The sequence below is a fragment of the Oncorhynchus gorbuscha genome, linkage group LG06 (assembly GCF_021184085.1).
Source record: "Oncorhynchus gorbuscha isolate QuinsamMale2020 ecotype Even-year linkage group LG06, OgorEven_v1.0, whole genome shotgun sequence".
Taxonomy (NCBI): Eukaryota; Metazoa; Chordata; class Actinopteri; order Salmoniformes; family Salmonidae; genus Oncorhynchus; species Oncorhynchus gorbuscha.
In genome coordinates, this window is record NC_060178.1 from 89431814 (window position 1) to 89450440 (window position 18627).

At 41.8% G+C, this 18627-nt stretch overlaps 1 protein-coding gene across 1 annotated transcript in view; it reads right to left on the reverse strand.

Annotated features, from left to right (window-relative positions):
• Positions 1-18627, reverse strand: part of macrod2 (mono-ADP ribosylhydrolase 2) — a gene marked incomplete at its 3' end in the record, with an annotated part of 1344506 nt that overhangs the window by 273405 nt on the left and 1052474 nt on the right. The window contains exon 7 of the mRNA XM_046354831.1: positions 8193-8223. Coding sequence (XP_046210787.1) covers positions 8193-8223 — 31 coding nt within the window. The remainder of the gene's footprint in view (positions 1-8192; positions 8224-18627) is intronic.

The following is an 18627-nucleotide window of genomic DNA, read 5'->3' on the forward strand; positions in this document are numbered from 1 at the left end:
TACGCTTGTAAATAATGATGTTGTTGTGGGGTTATTTTCTGTACGCTTGTAAATAATGATGTTGTGGGTTTATTTTCTGTACGCTTGTAAATAATGATGTTGTTGTGGGGTTATTTTCTGTACGCTTGTAAATAATGATGTTGTTGTGGGTTTATTTTCTGTACGCTTGTAAATAATGATGTTGTTGTGGGGTTATTTTCTGTACGCTTGTAAATAATGATGTTGTTGTGGGTTTATTTCCTGTACGCTTGTAAATAATGATGTTGTTGTGGGGTTATTTTCTGTACGCTTGTAAATAATGATGTTGTTGTGGGTTTATTTTCCGTACGCTTGTAAATAATGATGTTGTTGTGGGTTTATTTTCTGTACGCTTGTAAATAATGATGTTGTTGTGGGTTTATTTTCTGTACGCTTGTAAATAATGATGTTGTTGTGGGTTTATTTTCCGTACGCTTGTAAATAATGATGTTGTTGTGGGGTTATTTTCTGTACGCTTGTAAATAATGATGTTGTTGTGGGTTTATTTTCTGTACGCTTGTAAATAATGATGTTGTTGTGGGGTTATTTTCTGTACGCTTGTAAATAATGATGTTGTTGTGGGTTTATTTTCTGTACGCTTGTAAATAATGATGTTGTTGTGGGTTTATTTTCTGTACGCTTGTAAATAATGATGTTGTTGTGGGTTTATTTCCTGTACGCTTGTAAATAATGATGTTGTTGTGGGTTTATTTTCTGTACGCTTGTAAATAATGATGTTGTTGTGGGTTTATTTTCTGTACGCTTGTAAATAATGATGTTGTTGTGGGTTTATTTTCTGTACGCTTGTAAATAATGATGTTGTTGTGGGTTTATTTTCTGTACGCTTGTAAATAATGATGTTGTTGTGGGTTTATTTTCTGTACGCTTGTAAATAATGATGTTGTTGTGGGTTTATTTCCTGTACGCTAGTAAATAATGATGTTGTTGTGGGTTTATTTTCTGTACGCTTGTAAATAATGATGTTGTTGTGGGTTTATTTCCTGTACGCTAGTAAATAATGATGTTGTTGTGGGTTTATTTTCTGTACGCTTGTAAATAATGATGTTGTTGTGGGTTTATTTCCTATACGCTAGTAAATAATGATGTTGTTGTGGGTTTATTTTCTGTACGCTTGTAAATAATGATGTTGTTGTGGGTTTATTTTCTGTACGCTAGTAAATAATGATGTTGTTGTGGGTTTATTTCCTATACGCTAGTAAATAATGATGTTGTTGTGGGTTTATTTTCTGTACGCTTGTAAATAATGATGTTGTTGTGGGTTTATTTCCTGTACGCTAGTAAATAATGATGTTGTTGTGGGTTTATTTTCTGTACACTTGTAAATAATGATGTTGTTGTGGGTTTATTTCCTGTACGCTAGTAAATAATGATGTTGTTGTGGGTTTATTTTCTGTACACTTGTAAATAATGATGTTGTTGTGGGTTTATTTTCCGTACGCTTGTAAATAATGATGTTGTTGTGGGTTTATTTTCTGTACGCTTGTAAATAATGATGTTGTTGTGGGTTTATTTTCTGTACGCTTGTAAATAATGATGTTGTTGTGGGTTTATTTCCTGTACGCTAGTAAATAATGATGTTGTTGTGGGTTTATTTTCTGTACGCTTGTAAATAATGATGTTGTTGTGGGTTTATTTCCTGTACGCTAGTAAATAATGATGTTGTTGTGGGTTTATTTTCTGTACGCTTGTAAATAATGATGTTGTTGTGGGTTTATTTCCCGTACGCTAGTAAATAATGATGTTGTTGTGGGTTTATTTTCTGTACACTTGTAAATAATGATGTTGTTGTGGGTTTATTTTCCGTACGCTTGTAAATAATGATGTTGTTGTGGGTTTATTTCCTATACGCTAGTAAATAATGATGTTGTTGTGGGTTTATTTTCTGTACGCTTGTAAATAATGATGTTGTTGTGGGTTTATTTTCTGTACGCTTGTAAATAATGATGTTGTTGTGGGTTTATTTCCTGTACGCTTGTAAATAATGATGTTGTTGTGGGTTTATTTTCTGTACACTTGTAAATAATGATGTTGTTGTGGGTTTATTTCCTGTACGCTAGTAAATAATGATGTTGTTGTGGGTTTATTTTCTGTACACTTGTAAATAATGTTGTTGTTGTGGGTTTATTTTCTGTACGCTAGTAAATAATGATGTTGTTGTGGGTTTATTTCCTGTACGCTAGTAAATAATGATGTTGTTGTGGGTTTATTTCCTGTACGCTAGTAAATAATGATGTTGTTGTGGGTTTATTTCCTGTACGCTAGTAAATAATGATGTTGTTGTGGGGTTATTTTCTGTACGCTTGTAAATAATGATGTTGTTGTGGGGTTATTTTCTGTACGCTTGTAAATAATGATGTTGTTGTGGGGTTATTTTCTGGATAAAATCATTTAAAGGAGATAAGGTTTAGACTCTGTCAGCTATACTCTGGTCATTTTATGAAACTGGCTAGCCAGAGATCTAGCTAACTAGATAGCTTCTAACTAAAATACTGTTTAGAAAGTTGCTTTTAGTTGCCTGTCATGATAGGTTGACATTTAATACATTCATTTTTAACTGATGGATATATCATATTGGCTTCTGTCATGCAGAAGCTGTCGTTTTTCATAACAACAACGACAAGTTAGATGTCGGCCGACACTGCGACAAACTTTCTCCAGCCTTTACTCTTGTGTAATATACACTGAGAATACAAAACATTAACAACGCTCTTTCAATGACATAGACTGACCAGGTGAATCCAGGTGAATGCTATGATCCCTTATCGATGTCATGTGTTAAATCAGCTTCAATCAGTGTAGATGAAGGGGAGGAGTCAGGTTAAAGAAGGATTTTTAAGCCTTGAGACAAATGAGACATGTATTGTGTATGTGTGCCATTCTGATGGTGAATGGGCAAGACAAAATATTTAAGTACCTTTGAACAGGGTATGGTAGTAGGTGCCAGACGCACCGGTTTGTGTCAAGAACTGCAACGCTGCTGGGTTTTTCACGCTCAACAGTTTCCTGTGTGTATCAATAAGGACATCCAGCCAACTTCACACAACTGTGGGAAGCATTGGAGTCAACTTGGACCAGCATCCCTGTGGAACGCCTTCCAAACCTTGTAGAGTCCATGAACTGAAGAATTGAGGCTCTTTTGAGGGCGAAAGGGTGGGGGTGTGCAAATAAATAGTAGGAATGTGTTCCTAATGTTTGGTATACCCAGTGTATATAGAGCACAAACAGACTTGGGACTAGATAGCTAGATAGACTAGATAACTCATCATCTAATCACAGAAAGCTCAGGGAGACTCGTTGTTTAACCAGTGAAATTAGTTATAAAAGGTCATTGTCACACAAAATATTAACAGATCTAGGAACTGACTATAGTATTTTGTGTTTAACATCCAAATATGTCACTCCAAATATGAACAGATCTGGGACCAGGCTATAGTGTATTCTGTTGAACATCCAAATCAGGAAGCATGAATCCAATCGCTTCCTTGTTTACATCCATAATGAGAGGCTCTGACATTCACTGAAATTAAAGTTGTCATTTGAAATCTCATCCCTGTTCTAAGTTTTATGTGTTTGATGTTGTGTCTGTGCAACCTTCTTTCTGGCAGACTTTGTCTTTAATGCACCCAGACTCACACATTGCATATTCTGAAACATAATCAAAATAAGGCGAATCAGCTTAAACATTGCTAAATACATCTCCATGCCGTTCACTGGGTGGGTCAACTTTTATTCTTTGTGTCTGTGCAACCAACACTGGCAGACTTTGATTTTTAATAGATGTTTCTAACGCTTACTTATTATCTGTCATATTCACAGGGTCGGCTTGACAAACAACACAAGTTGTTAGTTAGACCAATTCCTAATAGACCAGCTCCTGTTTGGTAAACTCAGTATATATGTCTTGTTTTTTCTGTCCACTACAGAAAACCACTATTCACTTTCACCAATCCTATTCCTCTTCCTGTTTGCTGTGTGTGTGTGCGTGTGTGCGTGTGTGTGTGTGTGTGTGTGTGTGTGTGTGTGTGTGTGTGTGTGTGTGTGTGTGTGTGTGTGTGTGTGTGTGTGTGTGTGTGTGTGTGTGTGTGTGTGTGTGTGTGTGTGTGTGTGTGTGTGTGTGTGTGTGTGTGTGTGTGGTAATAAAGTGTGGATTTCTGTCTCCTTCGTGTCATTTCTGTCCTCTAACCAGGACCACGGGTCATTTCTGTCCTCTAACCAGGACCCCAGGACAGTTGCGCCTATAATCTAAACCGGCACCTCTTTCGGAGTCCACCACGGTGACACTCTTGAAAACTGTCCACCACTCTTTCATGTTGCTGATGCATTATTTTCCTGATGTAGCAAACTGTCTCAAATTAAGATCTTACATCTGTATACAGTATAGGGAATAGGGAGTGGGCCCTAGTTCTCTGTTACCCACTGATACAGCACATCCTCCCAGAAGTAGGCATTATGGGAGGGGAGGATCTTGACCAGATATGGAGGGGTTAAGTGTGTGTGTTGGTGTGTGCTAATCCTGACCGGAGATGGAGAGAGTTAGAAGGTTTGTGTTTGTGTGTGAGTGCATGAGCCAGAAAGCTCAGCGGTCGTCGGCTGGGTGAAAACTCTTAGCTACTCTGACCCTCTCTAACCCTCTCTGACCCTCTCTGACAATCTCTAACCCTCTCTGACCCTCTCTAACCCTTTCTGACTCTCTCTGACTCTTTGAGCTGGACACCACACTGGGCTCAAGGTGTCTGTCTGGACACACTGGACATCACACCCACAGAGCCTGGGTGGATTATGGTGTGGCTATACAGATACAGGCTGTGGCCCAAATGGTACCCTATTCCCTACATAGAGCACTACTTTTGGTGGTAGTCTGTGATATGTGGCTGTGACCCTAGTGGACTCCGGTCAAAAGTAGTGCACTATGTAGGGAATAGGGTGCCATTTGGGAGGTAAATAGAATCTCTGAGGATTACACATAGCCACATATCTCCGACAACCACCAGTCACTGTAAAACCCCTTTGTCAACAATATCCTTTCAAATCCTTCAAAGACGGACGAGGAGGAGGGATGAATAAACACGGACTACCAGACCTGGGTAGCGTTCCAAATGGCACCCTATTCCTCATAGATCTCAGGCCAAAGGAAGTGCACTATATAGGCAATAAGGTGTCAAAGGTACATACACTTTCAAATATTATCAAAATGTTTTCAATTCTTTGAATGTTTGCTTAGCTTGCTTCGAATGCCAAGTGGGCAGGGTTTGCACATTTAAGACTATTCTATTGGTTTCATTGCGCCAGGCAAACTCAATCAAGCCCAGATAAAGTATTTGACATGATGTTGAATACCATTTGAACCCAGGTCTAACAGGTAGGGATGTGTTCAGAACTAGAAGCAGGTGTTTTGGTGTTTAGAAGGCTGATTGGTCTGATAGGGTTCTGAATGCCAGGGTATGGCTGAATCTGTCAGGTAAATGTGAGACTTAATGCTCCCATCTATGGCTTGACATGGTGCTAGCTCGACCTTCGTTGGGTGTATCCCAAATGGGACTCTATTCCCTTTAAATAGGGCCCTGGTTTAAAAAAAGTAGTGCACTGTAAAGGGAATAGGGTGCCATTTGGGACGTAGACCCTCCTTCCGGTCCGTGCCAAGATTGATAATCTCAAGCCTCTCATAAACCCTCCAATACTGCAGCCCATTACAAGGCTGTTCTAAAGCGTTCTCTCTCTCTCTGTGCCAGCAGAAATTAGGCCTCTGCAAGGTCTCTCATACCAGACTGTACTGTATATACTGCAGGTTGAAATCCTTCACCTCGGGTGAGGAATTTCTTGATTATGTCGGTGTTGTGAAGACATTGAGAGGTGTCTGCTCCTCAGAAGGAATAATCCGTTTGAACCACAGGTTGGTCGTGTGGCGGGAGCCGCCCATGATTGATGGAAGAACAGGACCAACACTTAATAACCTCTATCATGCCTCGCGACCTCACGACCCTACGGTGGGTGCCAGTTTGTTTATGGGTGGTACGTCCGTCCCTTTTTCCCTCCCTCCCTCCCCCACCCGCATGCCGACACGCTAACCAGTGCGCTGCCCGACCGCTGCAGAATCTCTGCTGGGGCTAATGGGCCGGACTGAGGGATTGGACTGTCAGCACGGAGCCGGGAGTCATTTTTCTTCCTTCCTGCACGGTCGTCTGAGGTAGACGTAGAGGTAGCCCCTGTGCACCCCTGGCGACGCCCTACCCCGTGCTCTCCCAATCATCTGTCAGCGGTGACGGAGCCTGCTGGAATAAGGGGGCGTGAGGGAGGAGAAGGAGGGTGTCAATTAGCCTTAGCCGTCCTGACAAACCTGTTTTTCCTCTCCACCACCACTGAGGCAGCAGCCACTGAGGCCCTGGACAACTCGGTCCCTCGTTCCTCTCTGTCACTTTGTGGGGGCTGTGGATTTGTTTCGCTGTAAATGGGTCACACACAGACACTCCATTACAATGCGTGTCTCAGTGTGTCTCAGTGTGTATGTGAGGGGACCAAGTGAGAGGAAGAGTTAGAGGAAGAAAAGAAAGAGTACTTTGCACCTTTCATGAGAAAACGTACAAAGAGGACTTGACCTTAATCATACTATCAAATGTAAACAAATACAGTAAGCCTAGATCCATCAGTAAACATGCCAACACCTGATCAGTTAGTAGAACTGGTTTCCTGAGTGGAGCAGCAGTCTAAGGCACTGCATCTCAGTACTAGAGGCGTCACTACAGACACCCCGGTTCAAATCCAGACAGTATCACGACCGGCCGTGATTGGGAGTCCCATAGAGCGGTGCACAATTGGCTCAGTGTCGTCCGGGTTTGGCCGGTGTAGGCCGTCATTGTAAATAAGAATTTGTTCTTAACTGACTTGCCTAGTAAAATAAAGGTTAAATGAAAATAGAAAAATAATAAGTAAATAGTACTGGGGGAGGGATTACATTACATCATCATACTGTACTGCCTCTGAAGCCTCCTCCTCTACCCCCCTCTCTCCATCCCTCTCTCTCACAAACCTCCTCCTCTACCCCCTCTCTCTCACAAACCTCCTCCTCTACCCCCTCTCTCTCACAAACCTCCTCCTCTACCCCCTCTCTCACAAACCTCCTCCTCTACCCCCTCTCTCTCACAAACCTCCTCCTCTACCTCCTCTCTCTCACAAACCTCCTCCTCTACCCCCTCTCTCACAAACCTCCTCCTCTACCCCCTCTCTCACAAACCTCCTCCTCTACCCCCTCTCTCTCATAAACCTCCTCCTCTACCCCCTCTCTCACAAACCTCCTCCTCTACCCCTCTCTCTCACAAACCTCCTCCTCTACCCCCTCTCTCTCATAAACCTCCTCCTCTACCCCCTCTCTCCATCCCTCTCTCTCACAAACCTCCTCCTCTACCCCCTCTCTCTCACAAACCTCCTCCTCTACCCCCTCTCTCTCACAAACCTCCTCCTCTACCCCCTCTCTCACAAACCTCCTCCTCTACCCCTCTCTCTCACAAACCTCCTCCTCAACCCCCTCTCTCTCATAAACCTCCTCCGCTACCCCCTCTCTCATAAACCTCCTCCTCCATCCCTCTCTCTCAAAAACCTCCTCCTCTACCCTCCCTCTCTCACAAACCTCCTCCTCTACCCCCTTTCTCACAAACCTCCTCCACTACCCCCTTTCTCACAAACCTCCTCTACCCCTCTCTCTCACAATCCTCCTCCTCTACCCTTCTCTCACAAACCTTCTCCTCTACCCATTCTCTCCATCCCTCTCTCTCACAAATCTTCTCCTCTACCCTCTCTCTCACAAACCTCCTCCTCTACACTCTCTCTCAGAAAACTCCTCCTCTACCCCTTCTCTCTCACAAACCTCCTTCTCTACCCCTCTCTCTCACAAACTTCCTTCTGTACCCTTCCATTCCTCTCTCTCATAAACCTCCTCCGCTAGGAATGGAGTGGTGTGGTGTGACAGACCGTCATTGGCAGAAGACTGTAGAGACACACAGTCACGAGCAATTATGTGGAATGAAACGTCATACAAAGAGGATAGTTTTGAATAGATAATAAGAATGATCGGAAATAGTAGGTTAGAGTGAAAATGTACGACACATGAATACACATCCAAGATATACAGTAACACACAGATAGAAAATAACAAGCCTTACCGTAGATTCCTGTGGATATACATGGGAAGGCCTGTGGAAAGAAAGAGAGAGATGACGGTCAGTCATCACATTATAAAATGTACATTGTAAAATGCCAAGTACACAAAGGTATTGGTTATTTTCCATCTCTCTAGCATGGGGATAGAGAAAGTTAAGCCAGCAGGTAGTCAAATAAAACGTGTCAGTTTCTATTATTTACTGACTGTCTTTAATATTGCTCTCAATTGGTGGCCTTTGAAACCATTCTACTCTGTGCTCCTTTTCATTTCCTACTAAGTACAGCACGAACATAACATACCGAATCTGTATCCCAAATGGCACCATATTCCCTTTATATAGTGCACTACTTTAGACCAGAGCCCTACGGGCTCTGATAATAAGTAGAACACCATATAAGGAATAGGGTACCATTTTGGAAACAGACACTAACATACCTTACATGTGATTTATAAAAAACTAGTTATGATGAAATCCACCACAGGCATGTAGTGATTCCAATAATACTGCATGGCACTATTCTATATAATACACTCCTAATGTGAAATGTTCTAGGGACATTATCTTGCAGAATAATAAGCTACAAAAACCCCATCATTGAAAGATAAGTCTCTCAGGTATACGTACGTACACTACATGACCAAAAGTATGTGGACACCTGCTCGTCGAACATCTCATTACAAAATCATGGGCATTAATATGGAATTTGTCCCCCCCTTCGCTGACATAACAGCGTCCACTCTTCTGGAAAGGCTTTCCACTAGATGTTCAAGCATTGCTGCGGGGACATGCTTCCATTCAGCCACAAGAGCATTAGTGAGATCGGGCACTGATATTGGGTAATTAGGCATGGCTAGCAGTCGGTGTTCCAATTCATCCCAAAGTTGTACGATGGGTTTGAGGTCAGGGCTCTGTGCAGGCCAGCCAAGTCTAGAATGTTATTGTATGCTGTAGTATCAAGACTTACCCTTCACTGAAATTAAAGGGCCTAGCCTGAAACATAAAAAACATCCCCAGGCCAGCATTCCTCCTTAAATGCATTCGGACAGGTAGTGTTCTCCTGGCATCTACCAAACCCAGATTCGTCCGTCAGACTGCCAGATGGTGAAGCGTGATTCATCACTCCAGAGAATGCGTTTCCACTACTCCAGAGACCAATGGCGGCGATTGCATGGCTGTGTGCTTGATTTTATACACCTGTCAGCCAAAGGTGTGCATGAAATAGCCAAATCCACTAATTCAAAGGGGGGTTCACATACACACATAAACTCAGCAAAAAAAGAAGCAGCCCTTTTTCAGGACCCTGTCTTTCAAAGATACTTTGTAAAATTCCAAATAACTTCACAGATCTTCATTGTAAAGGGTGTAAACACTGTTTCCCATGCTTGTTCAATGAACCATAAAAAATTAACGAACATGCACCTGTGGAACGGTCGTTAAGACACTAACAGCTTACAGACGGTAGGCAATTAAGGTGACAGTTATGAAAACTTAGATGCCTTTATACTGACTCTGAAAAACACCAAAATAAAGATGCCCAGGGTCCCTGCTCATCTGCGTGAACGTGCCTTAGGCATGCTGCAAGGAGCCACGAGGACTGCAGATGTGGCCAGAGAAATAAATTGCGATGTCCGTACTGTGAGATGCCTAAAACAGTGCTACAGGAAGAAAGGACGGACAGCTGATCGTCCTCGCAGTGGCCGACCACGTGTAACAACACCTGCACAGGATCGGTACATCCGAACATCACACCTGCCGGACAGGTACAGGATGGCAACAACAACTGCCCAAGTTACACCTGGAACGCACAATCCCTCCATCTGTGCTCAGACTGTCCGCAATAGGCTGAGAGAGGCTGGATTGAGGGCTTGTAGGCCTGTTGTAAGGCAGGTCCTCACCAGACATCACCGGCAACAATGTCGCAAATGGGCCCAAACCCATCTTCGCTGGACCAGACAGGACTGGCAAAAAGTGCTCTTCACTGACGAGTCGCAGTTTTGTTTCACCAGGGGTGATGGTTGGATTCGCGTTTATCATCGAAGGAATGAGCGTTACACAGAGGCCTGTACTCTGGAGCGGGATCGATTTGGAGGTGGAGGGTCCGGGACAGTCTGGGACAGTGTGTCACAGCATCATCGGACGGAGCTTGTTGTCATTGCAGGCAATCTCAACGCTGTGCGTTACAGGGAAGACATCCTCCTCCCTCGTGTGGTACCCTCCCTGCAAGCTCATCCTGACATGACCCTCCAGCATGACAATCCCACCAGCCATACTGCTCGTTCTGTGCATGATTTCCTGCAAGACAGGAATGTCAGTGTTCTTCCATGGCCAGCGAAGAGCCCGGATCTCATTCCCATTGAGCACGTCTGGAACCTGTTGGATCATAGGGTGAGGGCCAGGGCCATTTCCGCCCAGAAATGTCCGGGAACTTGAAGGTGCCTTGGTGGAAGAGTGGGGTAACATCTCACAGCAAGAACTGGCAAATCTGGTGCAGTCCATGAGGAGGAGATGCACTGCAGTACTTAATGAAGCTGATGGCCACACCAGATACTGACTGGGACTTTTGATTTCGACCCCCCCTTTGTTCAGGGACACATTATTCCATTTCTGTTTGTCACGTCTGTGGAACTTGTTCAGTTTATGTCTCAGTTGTTGAATCTTGTTATGTTCAGACAAATATTTGCACATGTTCAGTTTGCTGAAAATAAACACAGTTGACAGTGAGAGGATGTTTCTTTTTTGCTGAGTTTAGATGTAGTGTATGTTTCCCGCTACTATGACCACAAGCCATTAGAACAGAGTGGCGTTAAATCACACAGGGGGGTAAAGGACATCATCAAATAATGAAGGAAAATATATTTCAAAAACATACGTCTATATATATTTACAAAAAAATATATGGGGGATTGGAAATGATGCAGACAATTCCATTGATGGAATCAACAATCTATGTGCAGTATTAAAGCTGATCCACCCCATAAAAAAATAAATCATTGTCTACACAGAAGCTCATAAAAAATGATTGCCTGATGTTCTTCTGAACTTCCCAATACCTTTCTGATGCATTTCAATCACTTCAATCACCATACTGGCTTCAGATTGAACTACTGTCAAAAATCCTGCCAGACTGATTTGTAGTAGACTGTCATAGCCCAAATTAAAAAAGTTAACATTGGCTATTGATTACATAACTTTCACACAGTGTTGCGAAAAACTTTTGATATCAAAATGAGTTCGTTTCAGAGCTACTGAAAAGCAATAGACAACTTAATGCACACACACCAATGCAAGTTTTCACCCACACACATCTACTTATAAAGCACACCAGACATTGACATATTCAAAAAAGGCTGTCACAATATTGGACTAATTAATGTTGTGTGATTAAATTGAAGCCATATTGCGGCGAGACAGCGGATGTGGCCACACACACAACCACATACACACAGACTAGCTAGCAGGGACTTGTCCTAAGGGGAACAGTAGATCAGCACTATGGTGGATCCAAAGGTACATCTCTCTGCATAGTAATTATACTCATGAATATCATAATGAAAAAATGAATCAGATTGATCTGTCCCGGGAGCCAGAGCTCTCTCTCTCTCGTGCACACACACACACACACACACACACACACACACACACACACACACACACACACACACACACACACACACACACACACACACACACACACACACACACACACACACACACACACACCCAACAGCCCACCCAACAGCCCACCCAACCACCAGCCTGTATTTCTGTCTGTCTGTCTACCTATATATCCACCAAATATCAGATTGAGTTTCCACTCATTGATGTTCCAGGATGTTACCACAAGGACTGGACGTTACCACAACGACTGGACGTTACCACGAGGATTGGACGTTACCACAAGGACTGGACGTTACCACAAGGACTGGATGTTACCACGAGGACTGGACGTTACCACGAGGACTGGACATTACCACGAGGACTGGATGTTACCACGAGGACTGGACGTTACCACAAGGACTGGACGTTACCACGAGGACTGGACGTTACCATGAGGACTGGACGTTACCACGAGGACTGGACTTTACCACGAGGACTGGACTTTACCACGAGGACTGGATGTTACCACGAGGACTGGACGTTACCACAAGGACTGGACGTTACCACGAGGACTGGACGTTACCACGAGGACTGGACGTTACCACGAGGACTGGACTTTACCACGAGGACTGGACTTTACCACGAGGACTGGACTTTACCATGAGGACTGGACTTTACCACGAGGACTGGACGTTATCAAACTCTCTCTCTCTCTCTCTGGCTCTCTCTCTCTCTCTCTCTGGCTCTGTCTCTCTCTCTCTCTCTCTGGCTCTCTTTCTGTCTCTGTCTCTCTCTTTCTCTCTTTCTGTCGCTCTCTCTTTCTCTCTCTCTCTCTCTTGCTCTCTGTCTCTCGGTCTGTCTTTCGGTCTTCCTTTCTGTCTCTCTGTCTCTCTCTTTCTGTCTCTCTGTCTCTCTCTTTCTGTCTCTCTGTCTCTCTCTCTCTGGCTCTCTGTCTCTCTCTCTGTCTTTCTCTCTAAAAACAGGTGTAGACTAACAGTGAAATGCCTACTTATGGGCCCTTCCCAATAGAAAAATAGGGCAATAATAACAGGAGGAATAAATAGACAATGAGTAACGATAACCAGGCGATATACATGAGGTTACCAGTACCGAGTCGATGTTCAATGGGATAGATAATAAACAGTAGCAACAGCAGCATATGTGATGAGTCAAAACAGTTAGTGCAAAAAAGACCAATGCAGATAGTCCGGGTTACTAATGGTTAACTATATAACTAACTATTTAGCAATCTTATGGCTTGAGGGTAAAAGCTGTTCAGTGTCCTGTTGGTTCCAGACTTGGTGCTTCGGTACCGCTTGCCGTGCGGTAGCAGAGACTATGACTTGGGTGGGTGGAGTCTTTGATGCAGTCAGTCAAGATGCTCTCAAGGGTGCAGCTGTAGAACTTTTTGAGGATCTGAGGGTCCATCCCGAATCTTTTCAGCCTCCTGAGGGGGAAGAGGCGTTGTCGTGCCCTCTTCACGACTGTGATGTAGCTCCTTTTTTCTTGCTGACGTTATTGGATTGGAGCATAACTGATATTTATGACTGTACTTTTCTAAAATATTATACAAAGTATCCAGTACTTTGCTACAGTAGACATATTATTCAAACATGGCTTTACAGCTGAAAATAGATTCAGTACTCTTTACTTCTCACTCTCTCTCCCTCTCTCTCTCTCTCTCGCTCTCTCTCTCTCTCTCTCTCTCTCTCTCTCTCTCTCTCTCTCTCTCTCTCTCTTGCTTTCCCTCTCTCGCTCTCTCTCTCTCTCTCTCTCTCTCTCGCTCTCTCGCTTTCCCTCTCACTTTCCCTTTGCCTCCCTCCCTCCCTCCACTTCTGTGGCCAAGTACATTATGATCCATAGAGCCTTCTGTATGTCTTCCCCATTCCACATTCATCTTATAAAGTATATTAATACATTTAATAAACAGTAAATAGAAAATATTTTTTCAAAAGCTCCCATTTGTCTTTAAAAGCAGCTGAATACGTGCTTTACTTCTTACATTCATCAACAGGCATAGCCACTATACAGAAATATAATAGAATGACAAATGGATTAGGGCCATTTCACCACAATTTACAGAACACAGTGAGATTAATATAGAGCTCTAGAAGAGTAGTAAGAATTCATCAAAGAATAACACCCATTGTAAGTGCTGAAATCACTCTGTGTAAGAACTTAGTTGGCCTAAATAAATCACTCTGTGTTGGAACTTAATTGGCCTAAATAAATCAATCTGTGAAGAGCTAAATTGGTCTAACTAACAACTTGTGTTGTTTGTCAAGCCGACCCTGTGAATATGACAGATAATAAGTAAGCGTTAGAAACACCTATTAAAAATCAAAGTCTGCCAGTGTTGGTTGCACAGACACAAAGAATAAAAGTTGACCCACCCAGTGAACGGCACGGAGATGTATTTAGCAATGTTTAAGCTGATTCGCCTTATTTTGATTATGTTTCAGAATATCCAATGTGTGAGTCTGGGTGCATTAAAGACAAAGTCTGCCAGAAAGAAGGTTGCACAGACACAACATCAAACACATAAAACTTAGAGCAGGGATGATATTTCAAATGACAACTTTAATTTCAGTGAGAAGAGAATGTCAGAGCCTCTCATTATGGATGTAAACAAAGAAGAGATTGGATTCATGCTTCCTGATTTGGCTGTTCAACACAATACACTGTTGCCTGGTCCCAGATCTGTTCATATTTGGAGTGACATATTTGGATGTTAAACACAAGATACTATAGTCAGGTACCAGATCTGTTCATATTTGGTGTGACAATGACCTTTTATAAATCCTTATCTCAAATCAAATCAAGCTTATATCTCAAAGTGCTGTACAGAAACCCAGCCTAAAACCCCAAACAGCAAACAATGCAGGTGTAGAAGCACTTATCTAATTTCACTGGTTAAACAATGAGTCTCCCTGAGCTTTCTTTGATTAGCACAGATGATGAGTTATCTAGTCCCAAGTCTGTTTGTGCTCTATATACACTGGGTATACCAAACATTAGGAACACATTCCTAATAGGAGTTGCACCCCCCCCCTTTTTTACCCTCAAAAGAGACTCAATTTGTTGGGGCCTGGACTCTACAAGGTTTGAAAAGCATTCCACAGGGATGCTGGCCCATGTTGACTCCACAGTGTGAAGTTTGCTGGATGTCCTTTGGGTGGTGGACCGCTCTTGATACACTGGGAAACTGTTGAGCGTGAAAAACCCAGGAGCGTTGCAGTTCTTTACACAAACCGGTGCGTCTGGCACCTACTACCATACCCTGTTCAAAGGCACCAAACATTAGGAACACTTAAATATTTTGTCTTGCCCATTCACCATCAGAATGGCACACATACACAATACATGTCTCATTTGTCTCAAGGCTTAAAAATCCTTCTTTAACCTGACTCCTCCCCTTCATCTACACTGATTGAAGCTGATTTAACACATGACATTAATAAGTGATCAGAGCATTCACCTGGATTCACCTGGTCAGTCTTAATGTTTTGTGTCCTCAGTGTATATAGATAACTCCCATGTTCTTTCGGCATTACGATGACTATAGGAGTTGGCAAGCCTCAAAATATATCTCGGACCATCGGGCCATTGGGGTTTGTATGGCTTGTATAGCTTCTGTCTGGATTTCAACCTCATCTCCTTTATTTTCTGGCTTTTGTGAAACTGTCTCTGTTTTTATCCAGTGGTAGTAGTGCATTACTTTACTAGTGCATTAATATATTGTGCATTACTTTACTAGTGCATTAATATATTGTGCATTACTTTACTAGTCATTAATAAATAGTGCATTACTTTACTAGTGCATTAATATATTGTGCATTACTTTACTAGTGCATTAATATATTGTGCATTACTTTACTGGTCATTAGTAAATAGTGCATTACTTTACTAGTGCATTAATATATTGTGCATTACTTTACTAGTGCATTAATATATTGTGCATTACTTTACTGGTCATTAGTAAATAGTGCATTACTTTACTAGTGCATTAATAAATAGTGCATTACGTTACTAGTGCATTAATAAATAGTGCATTACGTTACTAGTGCATTAATAAATAGTGATTACTTTACTAGTGCCTTAATAAATAGTGCATTACGTTACTAGTGCATTAATAAATAGTGCATTACGTTACTAGTGCATTAATAAATAGTGCATTACTTTACTAGTGCATTAATAAATAGTGATTACTTTACTAGTGTCTTAATAAATAGTGCATTACGTTACTAGTGCATTAATAAATAGTGCATTACGTTACTAGTGCATTAATAAATAGTGCATTACTTTACTAGTGCATTAATAAATAGTGATTACTTTAATAGTGCATTAAGAAATAGTGATTACTTTACTAGTGCATTAATAAATAGTGCATTACGTTACTAGTGCATTAATAAATAGTGCATTACATTACTAGTGCATTAATAAGTAGTGCATTACGTTACTAGTGCATTAAGAAATAGTGATTACTTTACTAGTGCATTAATAAATAGTGCATTACGTTACTAGTGCATTAATAAATAGTGTATTACATTACTAGTGCATTAATAAATAGTGCATTACTTTACTAGTGCATTAATAAATAGTGCATTACGTTACTAGTGCATTAAGAAATAGTGATTACTTTACTAGTGCATTAATAAATAGTGCATTACGTTACTAGTGCATTAATAAATAGTGCATTACGTTACTAGTGCATTAATAAATAGTGCATTACTTTACTAGTGCATTAATAAATAGTGCATTACGTTACTAGTGCATTAATAAATAGTGCATTACTTTACTAGTGCATTAATAAATAGTGCATTACGTTACTAGTGCATTAAGAAATAGTGATTACTTTACTAGTGCATTAATAAATAGTGCATTACGTTACTAGTGCATTAATAAATAGTGCATTACTTTACTAGTGCATTAATAAATAGTGCATTACGTTACTAGTGCATTAATAAATAGTGCATTACAAGGGCTGCCCAATGGGACGTGGTCAAAAGTAGTGCACTACACATAGGGAATATGGTTCCATTTGGGACGCATATTTGCTATTGTTATTTCTCAGACTGTAGTTCTGGATGTCATGGTGGATATCGCTTCAGAGGTTACCCACTGGGCACAGGCGTCAGTTCAACGTGTAGTTTTGATTTACATTTGGTTGTGTTGTCAACTAACGTGAATTCAACGTTAAATCAACAAAACATTCACTGATTCAATGTCGCCACATTTTTTGTTGTTGCAATGGTGGAAACAACGTGGATTCAACCAGTTTTTGCCTAGTGGGTGATGTGATTTAAATCTTTACAGAAACCGTTGACCTTTACCAGACGAGAGTCTCCGTCTGACACAAACAGACAGATGATGCATGGAGAATAAAAGCACAACCATTTTTAGTTACTCTCCCCTGTTTAGACCTGGTCCCAGATCTGTTTGTGTTGTATTGTCGTTATGGCATGACAACGACCATAAGAGTTGGCTTTACAGAACAAACTTATCACTGAGCATATTGTTGGTAGGCAAACTGACTTGGTATTAAAGACTGATTTAGTTTCCGGCACGAAGGACCATGAAAAAAACGTCACCAAGACATGAGTGGACTCTGAATAATGAGATGGCAGTTTAGACTAAAGACAAGATAACATGTTGGTACAATCTCAGACAAAACCATGTCTAAAAACAGCAAGAATCAGTAACTACTGCAATCACTCATCTGGAATCCACTTGATCCTTAACCTAGTTCAACCACAGTAAATCTGTCGCTTTCCAGCTCTTCTCTGGATTCATTCTGCATTACATTTTTGAGACATTCATAAAAAAGGACTTAAGGCTCCTCCCGCCATCAGGAATCCATTTGATATTTTTACGGAGTATCATATCATATCGAGTGTCTGATGGAAAAAATCTTCATCTTCAGTCAAGATGAGCAGCAATCGGCAGGCCCTTGGTCTCAATTCTTCAGAGTAAATTGAAGTGGGCTGACTGATCATGCTGATCTAGAGTCAGAAGTCATCCCAAACGGCATGCTATATAGTGCTCTGATCAAAAGTAATGCACTACATATCTAATAGGCTGCCATTTGGGACCCAGATTCAATCATTATTATCCTCTGCCTGCTAAAAGGACTGAAGTGTCAATCTCTGAATTTGAACTTCAGCTCGGCTAACATCATCGGAAACCTTGACACGTCCGCAGGAAGGGAAACGTACTCGACACTCACTCACTCACTCACTCACTCACTCACTCACTCACTCACTCACTCACTCACTCACTCACTCACTCACACACACACACACACACACACACACACACACACACACACACACACACACACACACACACACACACACACACACACACACACACACACACACACACACACACACACACACACACACACACACACACACACACACACGCTCATGACCAATGGTGATGACACAGTATCAGCATAATGAATTGCACCTCATTTTGTTAGTTGTCTGTCTGATCCATTAAAGAGTATTGATCTCTCTCAGGTTGAAGAGTGAGGAGAGAATGCATTAGGTAATCACTTTTTCGGGACGTTGTAAAGTGCCCCTGATCTCACACACTGACACCTCTGTGAATGTGTCACAAATGGCACCCTACTACCTATATATAGTGCACTACTTTTGACCAAAGCCCATAGGGTTCTTATCAAAAGTACGGCACTAGAAAGGGAATCGGTTGCTATTTAGGAAGCAACCTGTGACATATGCAGTCACTTCCTAATTACCGGCTCAAAGCCCTGCTTACTGCCAGAAGGGAAGGGAAATAAAAACATCATCAAAATATGTCAGAAAGACGAGTT